Below are 20,289 nucleotides of genomic sequence, written 5' to 3' on the forward strand. Positions count from 1 at the left end.
AAATGATGGTGGAGCTGGAACTCGAATTAAGGAGAAAGAGGCCGATCCTGCTTGCAGGAGACTTCAACGCATGGTCAAGAACTTGGGGCAGTACACATACCAATCAGAGGGGTCGGCTGGTTGAGAACACCGTCGCAGCGCTGGACCTTGCTCTTCTGAACACTCCTGGCGTATATACGTCCGACTGCAAAAAGGGAAGCTCCATCATCGACCTTGCCTTTGCGGGCCGGCTAACAGCGAATACCACCATCTGGACGGTAAATAAATACATTCATTCGTACAGCGATCATCTGGCCATTATGATACAAACATCCAGCATAGTACGTAGATGCAAAACGGGTGTCCGCCAATGGAAAAAATCAGCTTTCAACACTGGAACTTTTCAAAGTGCTTGGGAAAGCGTGCATATTGACGAAGCGAATGCAGAAACCCTGGCGGAAATACATTCAACTCTGCAAAGTGGGGCAACATTGTAATCTCTCTCCAAGAACTAAGTGTACCGGGTTACCTACTGCGCATAATTCGTAGTTACTTCACCAACAGAATTCTGCAATACAATACAGACTGTGGCCAAAAAACATACCAAATTACTGGCGGGATCTGTCCTTGGTCCAATACTTAGGAATGTCATGTGCGACGGGGTCCTCAAACTAAAACTACCAGACGGTGCTGCTATTGTAGGCTATGCAGATGATATTGCGCTTGTAGTTACGGATAGACACATAGACAAGCAGGAAGCAAAAAGCAATGACGTAGCAGCAAGGCTATGGTGATTCTATGGTTGGCAAAATCCGGATTGGAATTGGCAGCCCAAAAAACCGAGGCGGTACTCATCAGTGGGCGCAGAAAAAAAGAGGAAATAAAACTACGTATAGGCACCCATGAAATACTCTCTAAAGAGTCGATTAAGTATCTTGGCGTGATAATAGACAGCCGACTTAACTACAAGCAGCACCTATCTGCATCAAGCGCAAAAGCTAATGCTATCAATGGAGCGCTTATACGAATGTTGCCTAATATTGGCGGCCCGTAAGGCAGCAGGAGACGTGTCCGTAGTCTTTTACGCTGCCCTGATATGGGCCGGAGCTGAAACGATCAGCATACAATACGCAGCACAGTACGAGAGACGCAATAGGCGTTATTGCGGGCAAACTACCAGCCGACATTCAGGCAAGGAGTTAAGCCGTCATTAGAAGAAAAAGCTGAAGAGAGACCGCATTCGATAGAAGAATGGCAAAGCAGATGGGATTCGTCAACTAGCGGTCGTTGGACTCATAGGCTTATTTCAAATATTAGCCAATGGCTGATCAGGCAACACGGAGACGTTGACTACTATCTCACTCAAATACTGGGTGGCCACGGTTGTGTTTTGGAGTACCTCCATCGATTTAATCTGGAGGACACCCCGTTCTGCTCAAACTGCAACAACGCGATAGAAAGTGCGGAACGCGTATTCTTCCACTGCGTTCGTTTCAGAGAGGAGCGCCTAACGCTTGAAGCACTTCTGGGTGGTCAGCTGTACCCGGAAAATCTAATCGCTAAGATGATCGCATCAAATACTTGCTGGAATGCAGCAACAAATTTTGCAACAATGATAGATTTATATCGACGACAAATAACAGACGCCTGAGCTAAGTGCTCAAGACGGTATCAGACGGTAATACTTACGACACCTTTTCCAATGTTTCATTTGCTGCAGAGCTACTTATGAAGTGGAAGCAATGGATACTTTCGATAGCGTATAACCTCCATACGCCCATGTAAGAGGAACCTGGACGCAGGTATCTGTTGTGTCAATAGACATAAACGCGGCTCCACCTTGACGAAAGGAGGGTTGTTATAATGTTAGTGGGAGCATGTCCCGCATACCACTGCTGCGACGGTACCTTTGATGATGTTTCTGACATTTTGATTTGAACCTCCTTAAAAAAACAAAAGACACAATAAAGAAGGTAGCCAATTCTTATAAAGAGAGACTGAATACACACATAAGCACAGAGGCCTCCATCCTTGCTGATCTTATCTATTTCCGTAATATTTAAACGGAGTATCCCAATACTAATTTTATACAAACCCATTACAATTCGCTCGTTACTTTTTTGTAGCTAGTCGCAATGAAAACTGAATAAAAAATGAAGTAAAAAAAATCTAGTCGCGGGAGGAAAGTTCGTTGTGTGTTGATGAAGTTTTGCATCCCGCAATCTGAATATAGTTCCTAAAGCTAAAATTGCATCCGTGGAAGTGCACAATGAGCCAAGAGGAGGTCTTTTGGGTATCACACAAACGCTGGAGAAGATGAAGCAGCGGTTTTACTTGGTAAATTGCAGATAATCAATTGCAAAATGGATTCGAAATTGCGCGGAGTGTATGATAGTGAAAGGTCGAAAGGAGAGAAGTCGTGGAAGATTACAGCAATACAACAGCAACGTGCCCATAAGGGCTACTTCAGTAAGAGCAGGCTTTACCAAATCAAGAGGCCAACACCATTGCTGAGATTTTTTTTGTGGGTAAAAGATTGAATTATGTGGTGTATCGTATACAGCAATGTAAAACTGATCAGGGGGGCATCAAAGTACTTCACCTGGAGAGATTGGCTCCATTTGGAGCGAAGAATTTGGTGTCTAGTTGGGACGATCAGCCTTAAGTGGAGGACAGTGTATCAAAACGAGAAACTTCGCGAACGGACTGGCAATAATACCGAGCGAATGATATACTAAAATAAAAGCATAAGTTCGCCTTGACGCCAGATGGCAAGACAAAACAAGACAGAAGTCGGGCATGTATGTATACAAGCAGAGGTGCGCGAAACAAATTAGTAACCGACGTTCGAGCGTTTTTAAAAAAATTAGAAAGACACGTTGTGATCAGTTATAGCGGTTGAATCAATCTGTCTTTTCTTTTATTTAATTTTACTTTAGAACTTAAAATGTATTACAATTTTGCTTACTTAGCTTAAAGTTATTTTAGTTGGTTTACATTTTCGTTTCAACAAATATATACTGAATTATGAGTTTACTTTTATAATTTTAATTATTGTTAAATATAATAAAATGCTGATTTACTACTTTGAAAATATTTTATTGTAAAATACACCGGAAATATGGAATTGGGTTACTGTCTGGCTTTATTAATTTGATTTAAAAATTCCTGGAATTTATCAGGTTCATTGAATTTAGTACTTATATATGTAACTTCTCCCCCCTTTAGATTGGAATCCTCCTGAATTTTATTATTTAGTTTTATTTTTATATATTTATGTTTCATACAAAAAATACAACATAAAATTGTTATTAAAATAACTATTAAAACATTACATTCATAAGAGAATGTGCTGTGGTATTTTAAATTAAAAATGTTTTCACTGTTTATTCTATTATCTTGTATAATTTCATCAAAAGTTATCTTTTTTGTGAAATTTAGCATGTTATCATATTCTATTTTTAATATGTTAGCCTTTTCTTCTGCTATTTCCATAATATTTGAAAAATAATAGTCTTTTATTTTATTTGAACAATTACTGTATTGTAAAAGGTGGTTAAGTTTAAAGGGCCGGTGATGATTTTGAATAAAATATAATTGTTTTAAGAAATTGTTGTCACTTCTCTTTGTTATAATAATATTGGTATATCTCAATTACGTATGAAACAAAATATTGGCCAAATAGCTGCCTCGGCTTCGGCGGCACACCTCCATCCGATGGTCCAAATTTTCGATGACGCTGAGGCATAATTGAGGTTCTATGTGGTTAATGTGCCGAATTATCTCATCCTTTAGCTCTTGGCTTGTTGCTAGCTTATCGAAGTACACCTTTTCTTTCAAATAACCCCAAAGAAAGAAGTCCAACGGTGTCAAATCACATGATCTCGTTAGCTGTGTGACAAGTGGCACCGTCCTGTTGAAACCACATACAGGCCATAAAAAGTTCGTTAACATCTCTCGATAGCGAACACTATTCACAGTAACTGCCTGACCGGCCTCATTTTGGAAAAAATACTGCCCAATGATGCCGCCGGTCCCTAAACCGCACCAAACAGTCACTCTTTGTGGGTGCATTGATTTTTCGGCAATCACTCTTGGATTGTCATTCGCCCAAATGCGGCAATTCTGCTTATTGACGAATCCACCGAGGTGAAAATGTGCCTCATCACTGAAGATGATTTTCTTCGAAAATTGGTCATTCACTGTTGCCATTTCCTGCCACCATTCGGACCATTGACGACACGTGAAATGGTCAAGAGGCTTTAGTTCTTGAGTCAATTGCACCTTGTAAGCGTGTAAATGCAAGTCTTTATGCATAATGTTCATCAACAACGAGCGTGAGAGGTGCAATTGTTGGGCACGACGACGAGTTGAGATGGACGGCTCTTCAACCACACTATCGCGAACAGCAGCAATATTTTCTGCAGTACGAGCTGTACGAGCATGCACTGGTGTTTTCACATCTCCTACAGACCCGGTTTGCTCAAACTTTTGCACAATTTTTCCGATTGTACGCACATTTGGACGATTAAATTGACCGAAAAAATCACGAAGTGCGTGATATGCATTTTGATTTGAACGCTCGTTTTAATAATAAGCCTGAATAACTTTAACGCGTTGCTGGATTGTGTGTCTTTCATGGTTCAAATTGAGTTAATCTAGAATTAAAAAATGTTAAATAAAATGCAGAAAAAGCTAGACGTTTAGGTGTGGATCACATTCAACATCGGCCCCTAAAATTTAACCACCCTTTATTAGATAGTTTCCGTTGATAAGTATTTCATTTTCAGTACAAGTTTGATTAATTGGTAAATTAATAGCATTCTTAATAATAACGGTTTTTAAATTAAGTGGAATTATTTCAAAATCTGTGTTTTTTATAAGTTTACAATTTGATCTCATAACACAATTTGTATTGTAGATTCTTTTAATTCCCTTAAGTGTTTGTTTTCTTTATATTCATATGTTTTTTTATTATAGTTAAATATTTTTTCAAGTTTTTCTTCTATTTTGTTATTTTAATTATTTGGTATAGGTATGACAAATCTAATGTCTACATATACATATAAATGTTTTTGGTATTTTTATGCCAAATATTAAATATGTATTATTAAAAATTGCTGTTCATATTTCAATTTATTACAATCTTTCAATTTCATACAATATATTATTATTTCCTTACTTGTTAAAATATTAGGACGAATTATTCCATATTTGGCTGATACTATCTTGCATATGTTCTATTTTATTCTTCAAAAGTTGTATTTTTGTTGATTGTTCTAAATATAAATTTTGTTCTCTTTCTTTTTCATTAAATTTATTAATGCCATTTAGTGTATTTTCTATATTTTTTCTATCACTTTTAACAATATTTTTAAGTTGTGCTATAGGTGTATTAAAATATTCATTTATTTGGATTTGTTGACTAGTATTTGCGTCATTTTAACAAATATATACTGATTGATGAGTTTACTTTTATAATTTTAATTATTGTTAAATATAATAAAATGCTGATTAATTACTATGAAAATATTCTATTGTGAAATGGAATATGGAATTGGGTTACTGTCTGGGTTCATTGAATTTAGTACTTATGTATATATGTAACTCGCGCGCTTAGGGTCTATACATAGTCTTAAGTTAAGCGTGCGAGTGTGTAAAAGCATAGTAAAGCAATAATGTGATTAAATAAAGCAAATAAGTTGTTTTGCCATTAATTTATGACTTTTATTTAACAATTGAATTATCGAACTCAGAGGAATTATTGTGAGACATTTTATTTGTATATAAATTTAACAAATTCAATATTTTCCAAGATTCTATCAATCAAACCAAATTACTATTATTGAATACAATTTTTATCATTTTAGTTCGCCAATTTTCGTAATACGAGGTTTCGTGGTTTCACATCCAGAACTAACATACGCTGGTGTAATGGCCTCAAGTATCTTAAGACAAACCTTCCAGATAACATGATCACAATTATATCAACTCTCGGCACTAATAAAGGTAAGATGTGTGTACAAATATTATATTAAAGTATATTTATAAATAGGTATGTTAAGGCGTACCATAACTCCTCAGTAAAGCTATAGCTACACTGTGAACGGTGTATTAAAAGTTGCAGAGTGTTTTACTAAGTAATTATCATGAAAATAATAATCATAATTATTAATCAATTCACGGTTTTTCCAATATATCACTCAATCAATTCACCGTTTATCCAATTGGCGTGTACACCCTTCTTTTGGGTGTTTGGCCGAGCTGCTCCTCCTATTTCTGGAGTGCGTCTTGATGTTGTTCCACAAAATGGATGGACCTACAGTTTGGAGCCGACTCCGAACGGCTCAAAATTTTATTTTTCACCATAGTTATTGGCCAAACCTAGTAATCTATCACGCTTGGGCTAAACTTACTTGTACGAGCAGTACACTCAACGCACTGAACACCCAGCAGCAACTATGCTGATAATTTTCTTATGCTACTGGAGGCATGCTTAGATATATGAATAAAATGATAGAAAAAAATACGTAATTTATGAATCCAAATGATACATATATTTTAATAATGGAAACGATATAGTTAAAATCTGGAGAAATTTCGATAACAATTTGTATCCTCAACTCAGAGAATTTTCTTATAAGATATTATCAGTTTTTCTTTCCACGTACATTTGCGAATATACTTTTTCTGATTTTAAATTTAAATTTCTAACCAGAAACTGCCCTAAAATTATATTATTAATATTGAAAACACTACTTTTTGAAGTACATTTTTTTTGCGTGTCCACGGCTCATACAACCGCACACGCAGGGCACTCACTTTATTCCTCTAAATACGTATGTCGTTCAAAGCTAAAATTCTATGCCTACCGACTACAAGAACAAAATGCATTCATAAGCGCAGGCGTAGCCGCCATCATTCTAGTTGCCATGTATTTAATCTCACAAGCAGTCATAGTAAATCCTTAGGACAACTCATGCCAGAGGACAAACAACTTAACCTCAAACTAGATGTGTTTAGATTACAAAAACCTGCAAAATAAAAGAATGAAGAAAAAAAAGAATGCCGTCCTTAATATGTAACATATACACACCTTTCAGAATAATGCACCAAAAGCTGAAATGGTTAAATAAAGTTTTTTCCAATAACAGGTGTTATCTACCGCTATCGAGAGATGATTAACGATTTTTATGGCTGGAATCGGATGGTATTCATCTGGACAACGTTTATTTTCAATTAGACGGCGCTACGTGCCACACAAGCAACGAAACCATTGATCTTTTACGGGAAAAGTTTCCGGACCGTGTTATCTCTCGAAGAGGTGATCACAATTGGCCACCGCGATCTTGGGATTTAACACCTTGTGACTTTTTTCTTTGGGGCCATGTGAAAGAGAAGGTCTACACCAACAGCCCAGGTCGATTCAAGACCTCAAAGATGGAATTCGTGAGGCTATCGAGGACATAGGGCAGCCACTTTGCAATTCGATTATGGAAAATTTCATGAAAAGGATATTGTCTTGTAAGCGTGGTCGTGGAGGTTATTTGCCTGATGTTATTTTCCACTATTAACGGCATACCTTCCTATATTGAAGTAAACATCTTATCATTTATATTGTAAAGTAGAATTTTTCTTTGAATTTCAAAATAACACCTCTTATTTGAGAACCCTTGACATAAGGCCACACGGATACTAATTATATGGAGATACTCTATGATATTAATATGGATATCAAATGTAAGAACATATGAAAAAGTTTGTTGACTTCTCACAAAGCCAAATATAGAACTATAATACCGTTTGAAAAAAGTTTCCTTCAATAAGTTATGCATATAACGGTGTTTTTTAGCTATTATCTTTTTAAACAGTTGGTTTAAACAGCTGCCGCACGTTTCGTGTTTTGTTTCACTGTCAAACATCTTCAGTTTGGTTTATAATTTAACTATGAATGGTCTTACAAACGAACAACGCTTGCAAATCATTGAATTTTATTATAAAAATGCGTGTTCTGTTAAGAAATTTTATCGCGCGCTTCTTTCATTTCATGGTCAGTTTAATCGACCCACTGAAGCTGCTATTCGAGCCATTGTGACTAAATTTAGAACCAAATTTACATTATTGGACATCAAACCACCAACACGCTTACGTGGAGTGCGAACTGAAGAAAATATCGCAGCTGTATCGGCCAGTGACCATCAATTATCGATTCGTCGCCGTTCGCAGCAATTGGGACTCTGTTACTCAACAACGTGGAAAATTTTGCGAAAGGCTTTAGGTTTGAAGCCTTTCAAAATATAGCTGGTGCAAGAATTAAAGCCGATCGACCTACCTCAACGACGAATTTTTGGTGAATGGGCTCTTGGAAAGTTGGCTGAAGACCCACTTTTTTATCGAAAAATTGTGTTCAACGACGGAGCTCATTTTTGGATCAATGGGTACGTAAATAAGCAGAATTGTCGATTTTGGAGTGAAGATCAGCCAGAAGAATTGCAACAACTACCAATGTATCCAAAAAAGGTCACAGTTTGGTGCGGTTTATGGGCTGGAGCTATCATTGGACCGTACTTCTTCAAAGATGCTGCGAATCGTAACGTAACTGTGAATGGTGAGCGCTACCGTGAAATGATATCCAACTTTTTTTTACCCCAAATGCAAGAGCTTGACTTGCATGACATGTGGTTTCAGCAAGACGGTACCACATGCCACACAGCACGCGTAGCAATGGACTTGTTGAGAGACGAGTTCGGTGAACATTTTATTTCACGTTTGAGACCTGTCAATTGGCCACCCAGATCGTGCGATATAACGCCTTTAGATTCTTTTTTGTGTGGCTATGCTAAAGCTCATGTCTATTCAGACAAGCCTGCTTCAATTAACGCATTGGAAAACAACATTAAAGCATTTATATGTGAGATACCGGCCGAAACATTGGAAAGAGTATGCCAAAATTGGACTAAGCGGGTGTACCATTTGAAGCGCAGTCGCGGTCAACATTTGCATGAAATAGTCTTCAAACATTAAATTATATGGACTGTACTATCGATTTAAATAAAAATTCCATGCATTTTTCTGAATTTTACTTGTGTTTTTTTGAAAAATTTTCTTATAGCTCTTAATAAATTACCCTTTAGTAACATATACGTGCTTGTGCACATTTATATGTATAAGGCAGATTCGGCTTAATTTATTCACTAGGGGAATCCATTGGGTACACCTTATTTATTTCATTTATTTCAAAGATCGAAGTTTAGGTAAAATACCAACAAGGATATGCACACATATACGAATCATACACTTATGTAGGTATATTACCTATTGGATTCATTAGAGGAAACGTAAATAGAGGTATCCGCTGCGTATATTTTTTTTATTTCAGTGGAGGAAAACTCAATTATTTTTACTACTACTATTACATATTACGTTACCAATATTAACAATTTTAATATTTCAGCGGGCACTACAGAAACTAGTAAAAGTGAAACTGAATATCGAGTACCTGGCCTGACTGCATTAGCATCCTTTCCTGGAAGCGGTAACACTTGGCTTCGTTACTTATTGCAACAAGCGACTGGTAATTTCTATAATATAAAAGCACATGTTTGCATTAGCTGTTTTCTTTACTCACCGAAAGAAAAAAGAGTATTTGGTAATACTCGTACAAGGTGTGCACTATAATTATTTACGTTAGTTGAGTGAACTATGTATTTAGGTATAAGTATTCTGCACGACACCAAAAAACGTAATAGGAATCAATTTGAAAAGTAGTTGAAATTAGATGATTTTTGGAAATATTTTCGACGCTTTATCGCTGTCTGCAAATCATTAAACGTCAATGCGAGTGCCAAACAAAATAAATTACTGCCGTAGAAATGAATGTTTGCACTGACATTGTAATAGGGCCCCGTTACCGAAACGACTCGGAGTTACTTCAGCAGCATTCCTTAAAATTGTATGGGGAATATTTTGTGTTGTTATAACAACAAGAACAATATTTCCCATTGTTTTCGAAACTACTACTCAATATAATGCACAAAGTAAAATTTGTTCAATTAAAAATGTGCTCGAATGATAACAACTAACTGGCGGCCGCCGTAGATGAATGGGTTGGTGCGTGACTACCATTCGGAAGTGCGTACGTTCGAATATTTGTACATGAAAATGAAGAAAACGTTTTTCCTAATAGTGGACACACGTCGGCAGACAATGGCAAGTCTCCGAGTGTATTTCTGCTAATGAAAAAGCTCCTCATAAAAAATGTCTGCTGTTCGGAGTCGGCTTAAAACAGTAAGTCTCTCGGTCCCCACACCGCAAATCGGAGAAGGTGCTCAGCCAAACATCCAAAAAGGGCGTATACAGTCTGTCAAAAAAGTACCGGGATTAGCAAATCATCAAAGCACCTTTAAAACGCGTTTGAAGATTCAGCTCCTTTAGCGAATTCTCCTTAATGACCTCTATCGACTCAAAGCGGCGTCTGTGGAGTGGCAATTTAAGTTTTGGGAAAAGGAAAAAGTCACAGGGGCCTAACACTGGTGAATACGGTGGTTGTTCCACAATATTTGTCAAGTTTTTGGTCAAAAAGGTATTATAATATGAGCCTTGTGAGACGATGCGGTATCATGGTGCAAGATCCATGATCCATCTTTCCACAAATTAGGCTGTTTCCTACGCCCTTTCTCTCTCAAACGTCGCATAACTTCAAAAAAATATTCTTTGCTTCCCGTAGAACCATTTGGAACGAATTCCGAGTGCACAACACCATGATAATCAAAGAAAACGAGGAGCATGACTTTCACTTTTGACCGATTGTAACGTGGCTTTTTGGGTTTCGGCATGTGGGGATAGCGGCATTCAGTCACCTGTTGACTGGTTTGCACGTCAAACTCATGTACCCACTTCTCATCACCTGTTACGGTGCGCTGGATAAACGTTGAGTCCGAAATCACTTGCTCAAGCATGACTTCAGCCACCTTCTTCCGATGAATTTTTTGAAAGAAATTAAACTCGAGCAGCCACACGTCTCATGCCCAATTGGTGGTGTAAAATCTTGCTAATTGATTCGTGAGACACGCTAAGGACACGAGTTACCTTCCTCAAACTTAAATGATGGTTCTCCAGCACCATTTGCTTGACTATGTTAACTTTTTTATTCATTGAAAACGTTGACGGGCAACCAGATCGGTGCAAATCCTCCACTCATTCTCGGCCCTCTGCAAAAGCCTTATATCTCTCGTAGACCCATGTTTTTGATAAAGAACACTCGCTCAAATACAAATGAACAATTCCTGATATTTTTTGACAGAATGTATATAAGTATGATATACATATATAATAAATTTTTAAACTTGATTTCCCCATATTTTCATTTTCACATCCATATTTATTGCAGAGGTTAGGTTAGGTTAGCCTGGTCGCCAATAAGCCACGCATAGGTCTATTTGATCAATAGCGATACCAGATAGATATCGATCACTGTGAATACTGAAAGTAGACATCATGTAGGATGTCAGCGCTTTTGATGAATCTAAGCAGAGCTGGGAGATCCGCTTTTGAGACTCCTCCAGACCCTCAAACAATGGGGCTCCCGGGCATTTTAAACGCGTTTTTAATAACGCCGGACAAACCCACAGAAGGTGTTCTAAAGTTTCCACTCTGCATTTGTCCGTGTTAGCAATCCCTATCTTGTACGCATATGCAGCCACTAGATTATGGCTTGTTAGCATACCTATAATAGTTCTGCAGTCCTTTCGCGAGAGACTTTTATCGCTCCTGTTATGCACAAAGCAGCAAGTCGCTTAATCCTTTCCAGTGGCATTAAGTATGTCAATTTTCTTGTCGCAGTACACTATACCAAGGTCCCATTCAGCAATATCGGTCTGACTATTACACCAGAGAGGGTGATAGGCCCAAGTAACGCCCAGCATTCTTTTACTGTTTTAACTCCTTTCCACCGTTCCTGCGACATTCGCCCCAGCTTGTCACTACGGTCAGTGAGTGCGGTTAGAGTGAGTCGTTGTCTCCGTTTTTCGGTTTAGTCATCTCGTGCCTATGTTTCTGCTTTTTCAATGGCACTGAGGCCTCGCTATCCGCAGAACCCTGCCTCTTGATGGCTAGCTCTTCTTCTATTTTGTTCGCATACTTCGGATTCGAGGCTGCGAACATTGGTTTTGCTGCGTAGAAGGTCCGACCAGTTTTGATATCCTCTCCGGCCCAAGCCAACCGTTTCTCCTCTTGCTTTGTCAGGTTGGACTTGCTGCCAAATCGGTCACAAACTTTGACCGCGGCCTTTAACCGAGCTTTGGTCTTCAGCTTCGCCTTATCGGGCTTAATCCTTGGCCTGTTTTTGCTATCCGAAGCAGCACCATTGGACCCAGCCGGAGAACGCAGGAGTGCTTCTTCCTCAGCTGTATTAGTGCTCCCGACGCTTTCGTGGTCCGAGTCTTCGTGGACAACGGCACGTTATGCGTGTGTTTGGAAGTAGCATTGCGACCACTGTAACGTGCTCCCGCTACAGTGAAAGTTTTGTCGCTTAAGTTATGGTTTGTATTCATCTTTTTCGTACGACCACCTGCTCGACGAGGCGAGCGCAGAGTTCTATGTAAATAAAGGGGAATTCAAACAGTCCACCACGGCAGCGCCCCATGCCATGGAAAGGCCACAATGGAAGATGACGATTTTTAATTGAATTTCTTATTTAATACCTCTGTGAATGGTTAAGATACTTAGTTGTTTCAATAACTCTTATTTCAGGAATTCTAACTGGGAGTGTGTACAAGGATTATGGTTTACTGAAAACCGGATTTCCCGCAGAAAATATTCGTAATAACTCCGTATTATTAGTCAAAACTCATGAGTTCGGTCCCAATGCGTGGGAACCATTTACTAAGGCCATTTTACTTGTACGTGACCCAGAAAAAGCAATTTTGGCAGAATTTAATAGACAAAGCGGGGGTCATATTGGATTTGCATCTCCCGATCGCTACAAAAGAACTAGAGGAAAATGTAAGTATTAAAAATTTTTAAAAAAGGATAGGCACTCTTATTTTTTAAATTTAATTGTAGCTAATATTATAATATTCTGAGAGTGGCGGGCGAAAATAGAGGCGAAATTAGAAGACCCGTATCGCGCCGTTTGTTTATGTTAGTTCGAATTTTTTTTTAATCGGCCTTCGAAGTTTGCAGTCAAATGCCGATTTTCAGTATATTGTTTATATGGGTTTTCGGCTATAACTCGTCGACTAATTGATATTTTTTCAATATGTTAAAGCCAAATTATTGCTAGAGACCTGTGCAACAATTACAATTTTTGAAAAAATTGATTTCGAAAATTTTTATGGTACTTATGAGGCAAAATGTTGGAAAAATTATTTTTTTTTCATGTTTTTTGAAAATATTTTCCACAAAACTAAGTGTTTTTTACTTTTTTTGTGGTCTATAATATGCTTCTCAGTTTCTTTATTGAATTTCATTTGAAAAAAAATTGTCTTAGTCGATAATTTCCGCTTTAGGCATACAGTCATAATACAAAACTAGCGTTTTTTGAGCTTAATATTAATTTATTTCTCATTTTTTATTTACCAATTTTGTTCAGTGTTGGTTTTGAAGAAACATAGAAAAAGAAAATATAAAAATATGGAATAAAATATAATTTTGAAATGTTAATAATGAAAAGTTTTAAGTAGAAAAATAAAATAAATTAAATTAATAATTTGGCCAGCTGCCGTTTAGCAGGCGGCTGTGGATCAACATCACTGCTCTCTCTAATGTCTTGGTCATCGTCATCATCATCAGAGAGATCGATTATTTCGTCCAACAGATATTCTGGATTTTCATCTGTGTCTTCCCCTTCTTCCTCTGTTTCCTCGTCTTCCTCTTCTTCAAAGGTGTTTTTATACCACCAACAAATTTCAGCGAGTATCGCATCTGGAGATTTCTTTCCTCTGTACCTGAAACGAAAATAGTTTTCAATCGTTAACATGTTTAAATTGTGCACTCTGACCAAGATATTAGAAAAATCTAGGAATTCAAAATATGCACACTCTATACTTACCTTATTTCAAATGGAAGCGCAGTTTGGTGATGACGTTCGCCTTGCTCATCAGATTCAGTTGGCAACTGTTGAGCGAGTTTTTCAAGATGCTGATGCAAGAGATGAATTTTGTATGACATATTAACCCCAATTTCAGCGAAAGCTGCCAACATGTTTGCAACAGATTGCCTTTAGTTTTCTTCGCGTTCTTTACCCAAAAGTCCTTTGATGACTGCTTTCAATGCGAGCCATGCATTTAATTCTCGGTCTGTCAGAACTTGCTCAAAATCTTGACGACTCATTAGTTTCCGTATGTCGGGACCATTAACAACCCCTTCCTGAATTTTGGCCTTACTTAGTCTTGGGAAAATGTCTTTCAAGCGGTTGAATACTGCTGGTCTTTTTGCGATACATTTCAAAAAATTTTTAGCAATGCCAAGTTTAATGTGGAGCAACGGCAACAAAATTTTCATTTCAGGAACAAGACTTTCGTGTCATTAGGCCATTTTCGCCCAATTCGACTACTCCAGTTATGTTGTTTGTACTGGTTTCTTCCTTTAATACCTTCTCCGTATCGTGAATCCCAATCGCACAAAAAACACGGATATTTTGGACGGCCAGATGCTGTTAAGCCTGTAATCAAGGAAACTACTTTGAGGTCGCAGCAAATTCGCCATTGGTGTTCGTTATATTTGACTACTTCCAGAATGTCTTTCAATTTATCGAAAGTTTCACTAGTGTCAGTGCTATACGCAATCGGAATAGAAGGCATTCTATTTGTCTTGTGCAAAAGCACAACTTTTAAGCTTATTAGTGAACTATTGATAAAGAGACGCCAATCATCTTTTTTATAGGTTAACCCTATCGCCTCCATTAACTTTTCAATATCGTTGCAATAAGCGAAATTTTTTGCATCATTGACATTGAAGAATTTTTGTAACTCTTTTTGGCGTTTTCGATATGCTGTTACTTTTGTACCTTTCGTCAGCAAATTATTTCCTTTCAAAAATGAAGCCAGTCGTTCTGGTTTTTTCTGAGTCAAACACAAATTTGCAACAATTCCATCCAATTGGTTTTGTGTTATTAGGATTGGGTCCTTTGATGTTTTATAGGATGTACCTTCACCAGGGTTGAATTCTGAGGAGAAATCCATGGGTGTAGCAGCGGTGGTTGTAGTAGGGTATATTCAATAACGCTTTATAATTGCCAACGTACTTTTGCAGTGTTGGCAATGCGTTCAGAAATGCAAATATGGCAGTACTGCAAATGCATCGCGATCCAAAACGCCATTTTTGTATCAAACGTCGCGCATTATTTGCAGGAAAAATTTCAATACTGCCAATCTATCAATTGCAACACTTGTCACATTGGCAGTGCTGCCAGCGCTGCAATTACTGCGCATTTATAATGCGTTTCTGAATATACCCGTACTGATACCTGTTTGAAGTCAGTACTTCGGTATGTTGGTACTGGAACGAATTCTGAGTGCGGTAATGGTAATTGGACACTTGACACTGCTACATAAGTTTTATTCTTTGTTTTCCTTCTATTCAAAGTTTTATTGTAGTTGGTACATCCATAGCATTTTTCTTCTTGATGTGGGCTATTATCTGACCACATCATTGGTACACCAAAAGGCATAGCCTTCTTCTTTTCACTTTTCCATTGCATAAGACTTGAATAGCAATTAAAGCAAACTTTTTTAGGGGCATAGTTTATGTCATTGATAAACTCTTGCGAGAAATATTGTCTATAGATTTCCAAAAAAGAATCAGTCACATTGCCGCATTTTTCATCGCTTATTATGAAACGTCCACAAATATTACAAAAATGGTTCATTTTACATGTTGGTTCCGACATTTTTAATACACAATAAATATTATAGAATGTTTTTTTTTGTTATTTTTATGAAACTGATACACTTAACTTAAATCACTCACAAAATGAAATAGGTTCCAAAAGAATGAGTAGCAAATTTTATCACGACCGAGCGAAAATTAAAAGACATCAGCTTCGGCTGAGTTTCGAGTCTTAACTGAATCTTTATTTTTGAAATTAGTTCGCATGCAGATTGTTATATTAAATTTTTTAGTTCTCATGCTGTTGTAATTTGAAAGTTTCCACTCTTGAAATAACAAGTTGTAAATAATAAGGTCTACAAGTCGCAAAACGTGCTTAAATGTCGCTATGCCAGTAGATTATGATCATGGCAAGGGCAAGTAGTAAACAATTCGCCGGAATACCTGTACCGGACTATTTGGACCCCCTCTCCTGTCGGTATGAATATTGTGTGGGTCATAGTATGGGAAATGGAATTTTGTTTTTGTCAGTTGTCTGCCGACTTTTGCTAAGAGCACTGCGTGCTTCTTTTCTAATACATTATAACCGTTATTTAATCAATAAATATTACACTTAATTAAACTGTTGTTTTAATCATTGAGATTTCAACACAAATGTTTACAAATATTATTTTAATAGCTATTGATTGTTCCTGGAAATTCTCTTTCTTAATTGTATTCTGGGAATTTGCTTTTCCTTAATTATTTTTGGAACATGCTTTCTTCTCGGAAAATCCCTTTTTTAATCCATACTTAGCATTTCCTTTTCTTTAATTGTTTTTCGAATGTTCCTAATTCTTGAAACTTCCCTTTTTAATTACTTCTACCGAAATCGATATTTATTTAATGGTTTTGGGGATTTTTAATTACTATGTGTTTACCAGGAATTTTGGGGTTTTTTACATTAGTTTTATGTAATGAATGTGTGTATATCGCACAAATTTTCGACTGATACTATATTTTTTTCCATGATATTTAGGTGATGGATTGAAAACTATATTTTAGATAAGAAAAAAAAGCGAAAAACAATGAGTTGCTTGCCAGATATTAAGAAATAATAAGGAAAACGTTAATTTTTCGAACATTTTGTGACTTTCGTCTAAGTAGCTGCCAAAGTATTTAATCCCGTAATTTTCTTTTCAAATTACATTTATTTAAGAAACTGAGAAGCATATTATAGACCACACAAAATGCAAAAAAGACTTAGTTTTGTTGAAAATATTTTCAAAAAACATAAAAAAAAAAATAATTTTTCCAACATTTTGCTTCATAAGTACCACAAAAATTTTCGAAATCAATTTTTTCAAAAATTGTACAATAATTGTTGCACAGGTCTCTAGCAATAATTTGGCTTTTACAGATTGAAAAAATATCAATTAGTCGACGAGTTATAGCCAAAAAACCATATAAACAATATACTGAAAATCGGCATTTGACTGCAAACTTCGAAGGCCGATTAAAAAAAAATTCGAACTAACATAAACAAACGGCGCGATACGGGTCTTCTAATTTCGCCTCTATTTTCACCCGCCACTCTCAGAATGGACCTAATTTTTGCTAGCCTGAATTTGTTCCACAGTGTTACCCTAGGTATTTTTTACTATAAGTGAACTAAAATCACCTTAAGATATCACGAAAATCGTTTCTAAATTGGCCGCTTATTAAACTTTAATTAGGTATGGTCAATGCAAATATGAGTTATTGTTACCCTCTTACTAAAAACATGTGGGATATTTTTATTTATATCCTAATTTTCTTCGATTTTCATATAGCCGAACAAAAATAAAAAAAATGTTTAACTTTGTCTTGAAAATTCTTAATTTAATGAAAAATGAAGCATGGGCGAAAAATTTAATTATTTTTATCACTCGTCCGAAGAGGCACTCCTTGCCGGATATAAATCAAGGTGGTTTCGATAATTCAGAAACGAGTTTCATTGGCAGCAGCTGTTGACATCTCAGAAGCTAGTGTAGCCTTTCTTCTCATTTCCCCTCATGCAGCTGGCTGAACACCTTTTGTTGTCGCTAAGCTGCCTCCCAGAAAGTGTTTGCTTTGTTTTGTAGGTTTTTTACGGTATCCATCGGATTGAAAAACGTTGCCGACTATAAAGGCCTGGGATGGACACCAGAATGACCAGGACAATATTAGTAGTTTTCTTCACTCCAATGATACGGCCTCCGGTGATTTTAGAACAATGTTTTGCCGTATACTGAGGTCTGGGTATATAAATGCATTATAATCTTGCCACCTTATGAATCCAACTTTCACCAGGGATCCGACCCACTGGTATATAGTTGCTCCTGAATTTCAGCCTCATGCGCATGTGGACGTGCTTTTCGAGATCCGTATTATTTAAGTTAAATAGAACCTTTGTGATCGTTGACTTTGGTCTCGGCATTTGCGTTGCTTGTGAACCGACTACATAAAAATTTGGATGGGGCCCTACACCCTAGTAGGTTGATTAAGATTTTTAAAAGAAAATAAATGCTTTAATATCTCTTAAGAAAGTACTAGAGGCTTATTAAATGCGGTTGCGAAAATTTAAAGATCCGTTTCTTTAAACGTATATTAACCAATTTCACCTTATTTTGCAGATTGGACACAATTCGTATTAAAAAGCCTAAAAATGTGGGAGGCTACTAACTTAAGTTGGGCACGAGACTTCCCAGGCAATGTCAAGGTTGTGTTCTACGAGGACTTGGTCGGAGATTTAGAAAAAACGTTGAGGGGAGTTCTAAACTATATAGAATTTCCTATTAACGAGGTAATAATTCATCAGACCTTATACAAGATAAAAAAAAAAGATTGTTGGTATGGACCTTGAAAGGGTGGCGCATTTGAAGGAGAATACGTCGAGCCTTTTATTCTTCCCAAAAGGTTGGGCTAGCGCTTCTTTTAAGTCACATAACTTTCTTTTGGCACATAACTATCACCCACACAATTGTATTTTCATTTTGATTGATTTTGGTGTTAAAATAATCTCGCAGAGTGAAGAAAACACACCATTTATCTTCTAGCGGTAGCTCAAACAAGTTATACAAAATACAATATGTTATATACCACTGCCTCCACTTACAGTCCGGTTCACTTGATTAGAGGCAATAGTTTTTATGGAATAAAATGGTTATTAAAGCTTCTTCATTGTTAAAGCTTTTTAATTCAAGTGAAGACTGTACTTTGCTCGAAAATAAACATGTATTAAAATATTATTCCATCTCACGGTATTTCACAGCGGTAAAATACTGCAGCTGTAATACTGTGCTTTATTTATTGGCATAGAATAGAGGCACTAACCAAATAAGAAAAAGTGTGAAATTTTGTTTTTTTTACGTTTATTATTTAAAGCTTAATAGTTTGTGCTAATGAAATTTCAGACCAAGCCGTTTAATTGATTCGAAGTTAATATAAAATGCCATAAATCGATGTTTTGGAGATATTTAACTCCGATTCCATGAATTTCAACGATGATTTCGGTTAATGTTTTTTGATAAATTTAAGAATAATTTTGATGGAGTTTTCGGTTATTACTGATTTTGGGCGGCCCGTATGTTCATTGCCATTTATGTTCTCACAACCATCTCTGAAACGTTTAAACCACTCAGGAACTCTGACACGAGATAGAGCATCACCGCTATACACTTTTCTCATCAATTCAAATGTTTCGCTAAACGTTTTACCGATTTTAAATCAAAATTCTATATTATCTCTTTGTTCAAAACTCAATTTTGTACCGATGACACAAACATTCTGACATTTTAGACGCAATAACTTCGCTTCCGCTGCATCGAATGTCACCAAGCTTTCACTGGAAGTCAGCTAGAGATGTAACTTCCAACGCACTAACTCATTAAAAAGATGGCGCCATCAAAAACATTTTTATGACGCCAGTCTTGTTTATTTTGGACTTCCCCTTGTATATTTATATATTTATTCATTACACTATGTAAAAAAAAACTAAAAAAAATGGTATAGGAGAAATTTCCAATACACCCCAAAAACTCATTTTATGGTCAAAAAACTGTTTTTCAGTAGGTTGATGTGAACAACCACTCGTAACATCGCCAATTTCCATCCGATTTATAATCTGTTTTTTTTTTAGTTCGAAAGAACAAGAACAAGCCTTTCTGACAGTGTGTTCATATTTTTTTAAAATTGAAAACTGACGAGACTGTAGTTGTAAGTTTTTGGAATTTTTTGTTTTTTTCTCCATTTTTTTCAATTTTGACATCACGATATTATCCGATATTGAGGATTTTTTTTAGTACACTATTATTATAATATAGTAAATTTAATTTTGTGTCGAATGAGCTATATTTGACTGTAACTGAATTAAAATTCATAGAGCTGTGTGACTTTTAAGATTTTTTTTTTTTACTAATTTGGTATGTAGGTATAACTGACGCGGAATAGGAATTAGGGCGTGTTTTGATGCTTTATTATAGA

The 20,289-nt window shown here is 36.6% G+C and overlaps 1 protein-coding gene across 2 annotated transcripts in view; it reads left to right on the forward strand.

Moving 5' to 3' along the window:
• The window catches only part of LOC128858546 (WSCD family member CG9164), a 66,976-nt gene that overhangs the window by 24,089 nt on the left and 22,598 nt on the right, over positions 1-20,289 (forward strand). For both annotated transcript variants that reach the window (XR_008454025.1, XM_054094923.1), the window contains exons 3-6: positions 5,850-5,988; positions 9,434-9,553; positions 12,730-12,981; positions 18,441-18,610. Coding sequence is in view for 1 of the 2 variants with exons in the window: in XM_054094923.1 (XP_053950898.1) it covers positions 5,850-5,988; positions 9,434-9,553; positions 12,730-12,981; positions 18,441-18,610 (681 nt within the window). In the remaining variant the exon portion in view is untranslated. The remainder of the gene's footprint in view (positions 1-5,849; positions 5,989-9,433; positions 9,554-12,729; positions 12,982-18,440; positions 18,611-20,289) is intronic.

The sequence above is a fragment of the Anastrepha ludens genome, chromosome 3 (genome assembly GCF_028408465.1).
Source record: "Anastrepha ludens isolate Willacy chromosome 3, idAnaLude1.1, whole genome shotgun sequence".
Classification (NCBI taxonomy): Eukaryota; Metazoa; Arthropoda; class Insecta; order Diptera; family Tephritidae; genus Anastrepha; species Anastrepha ludens.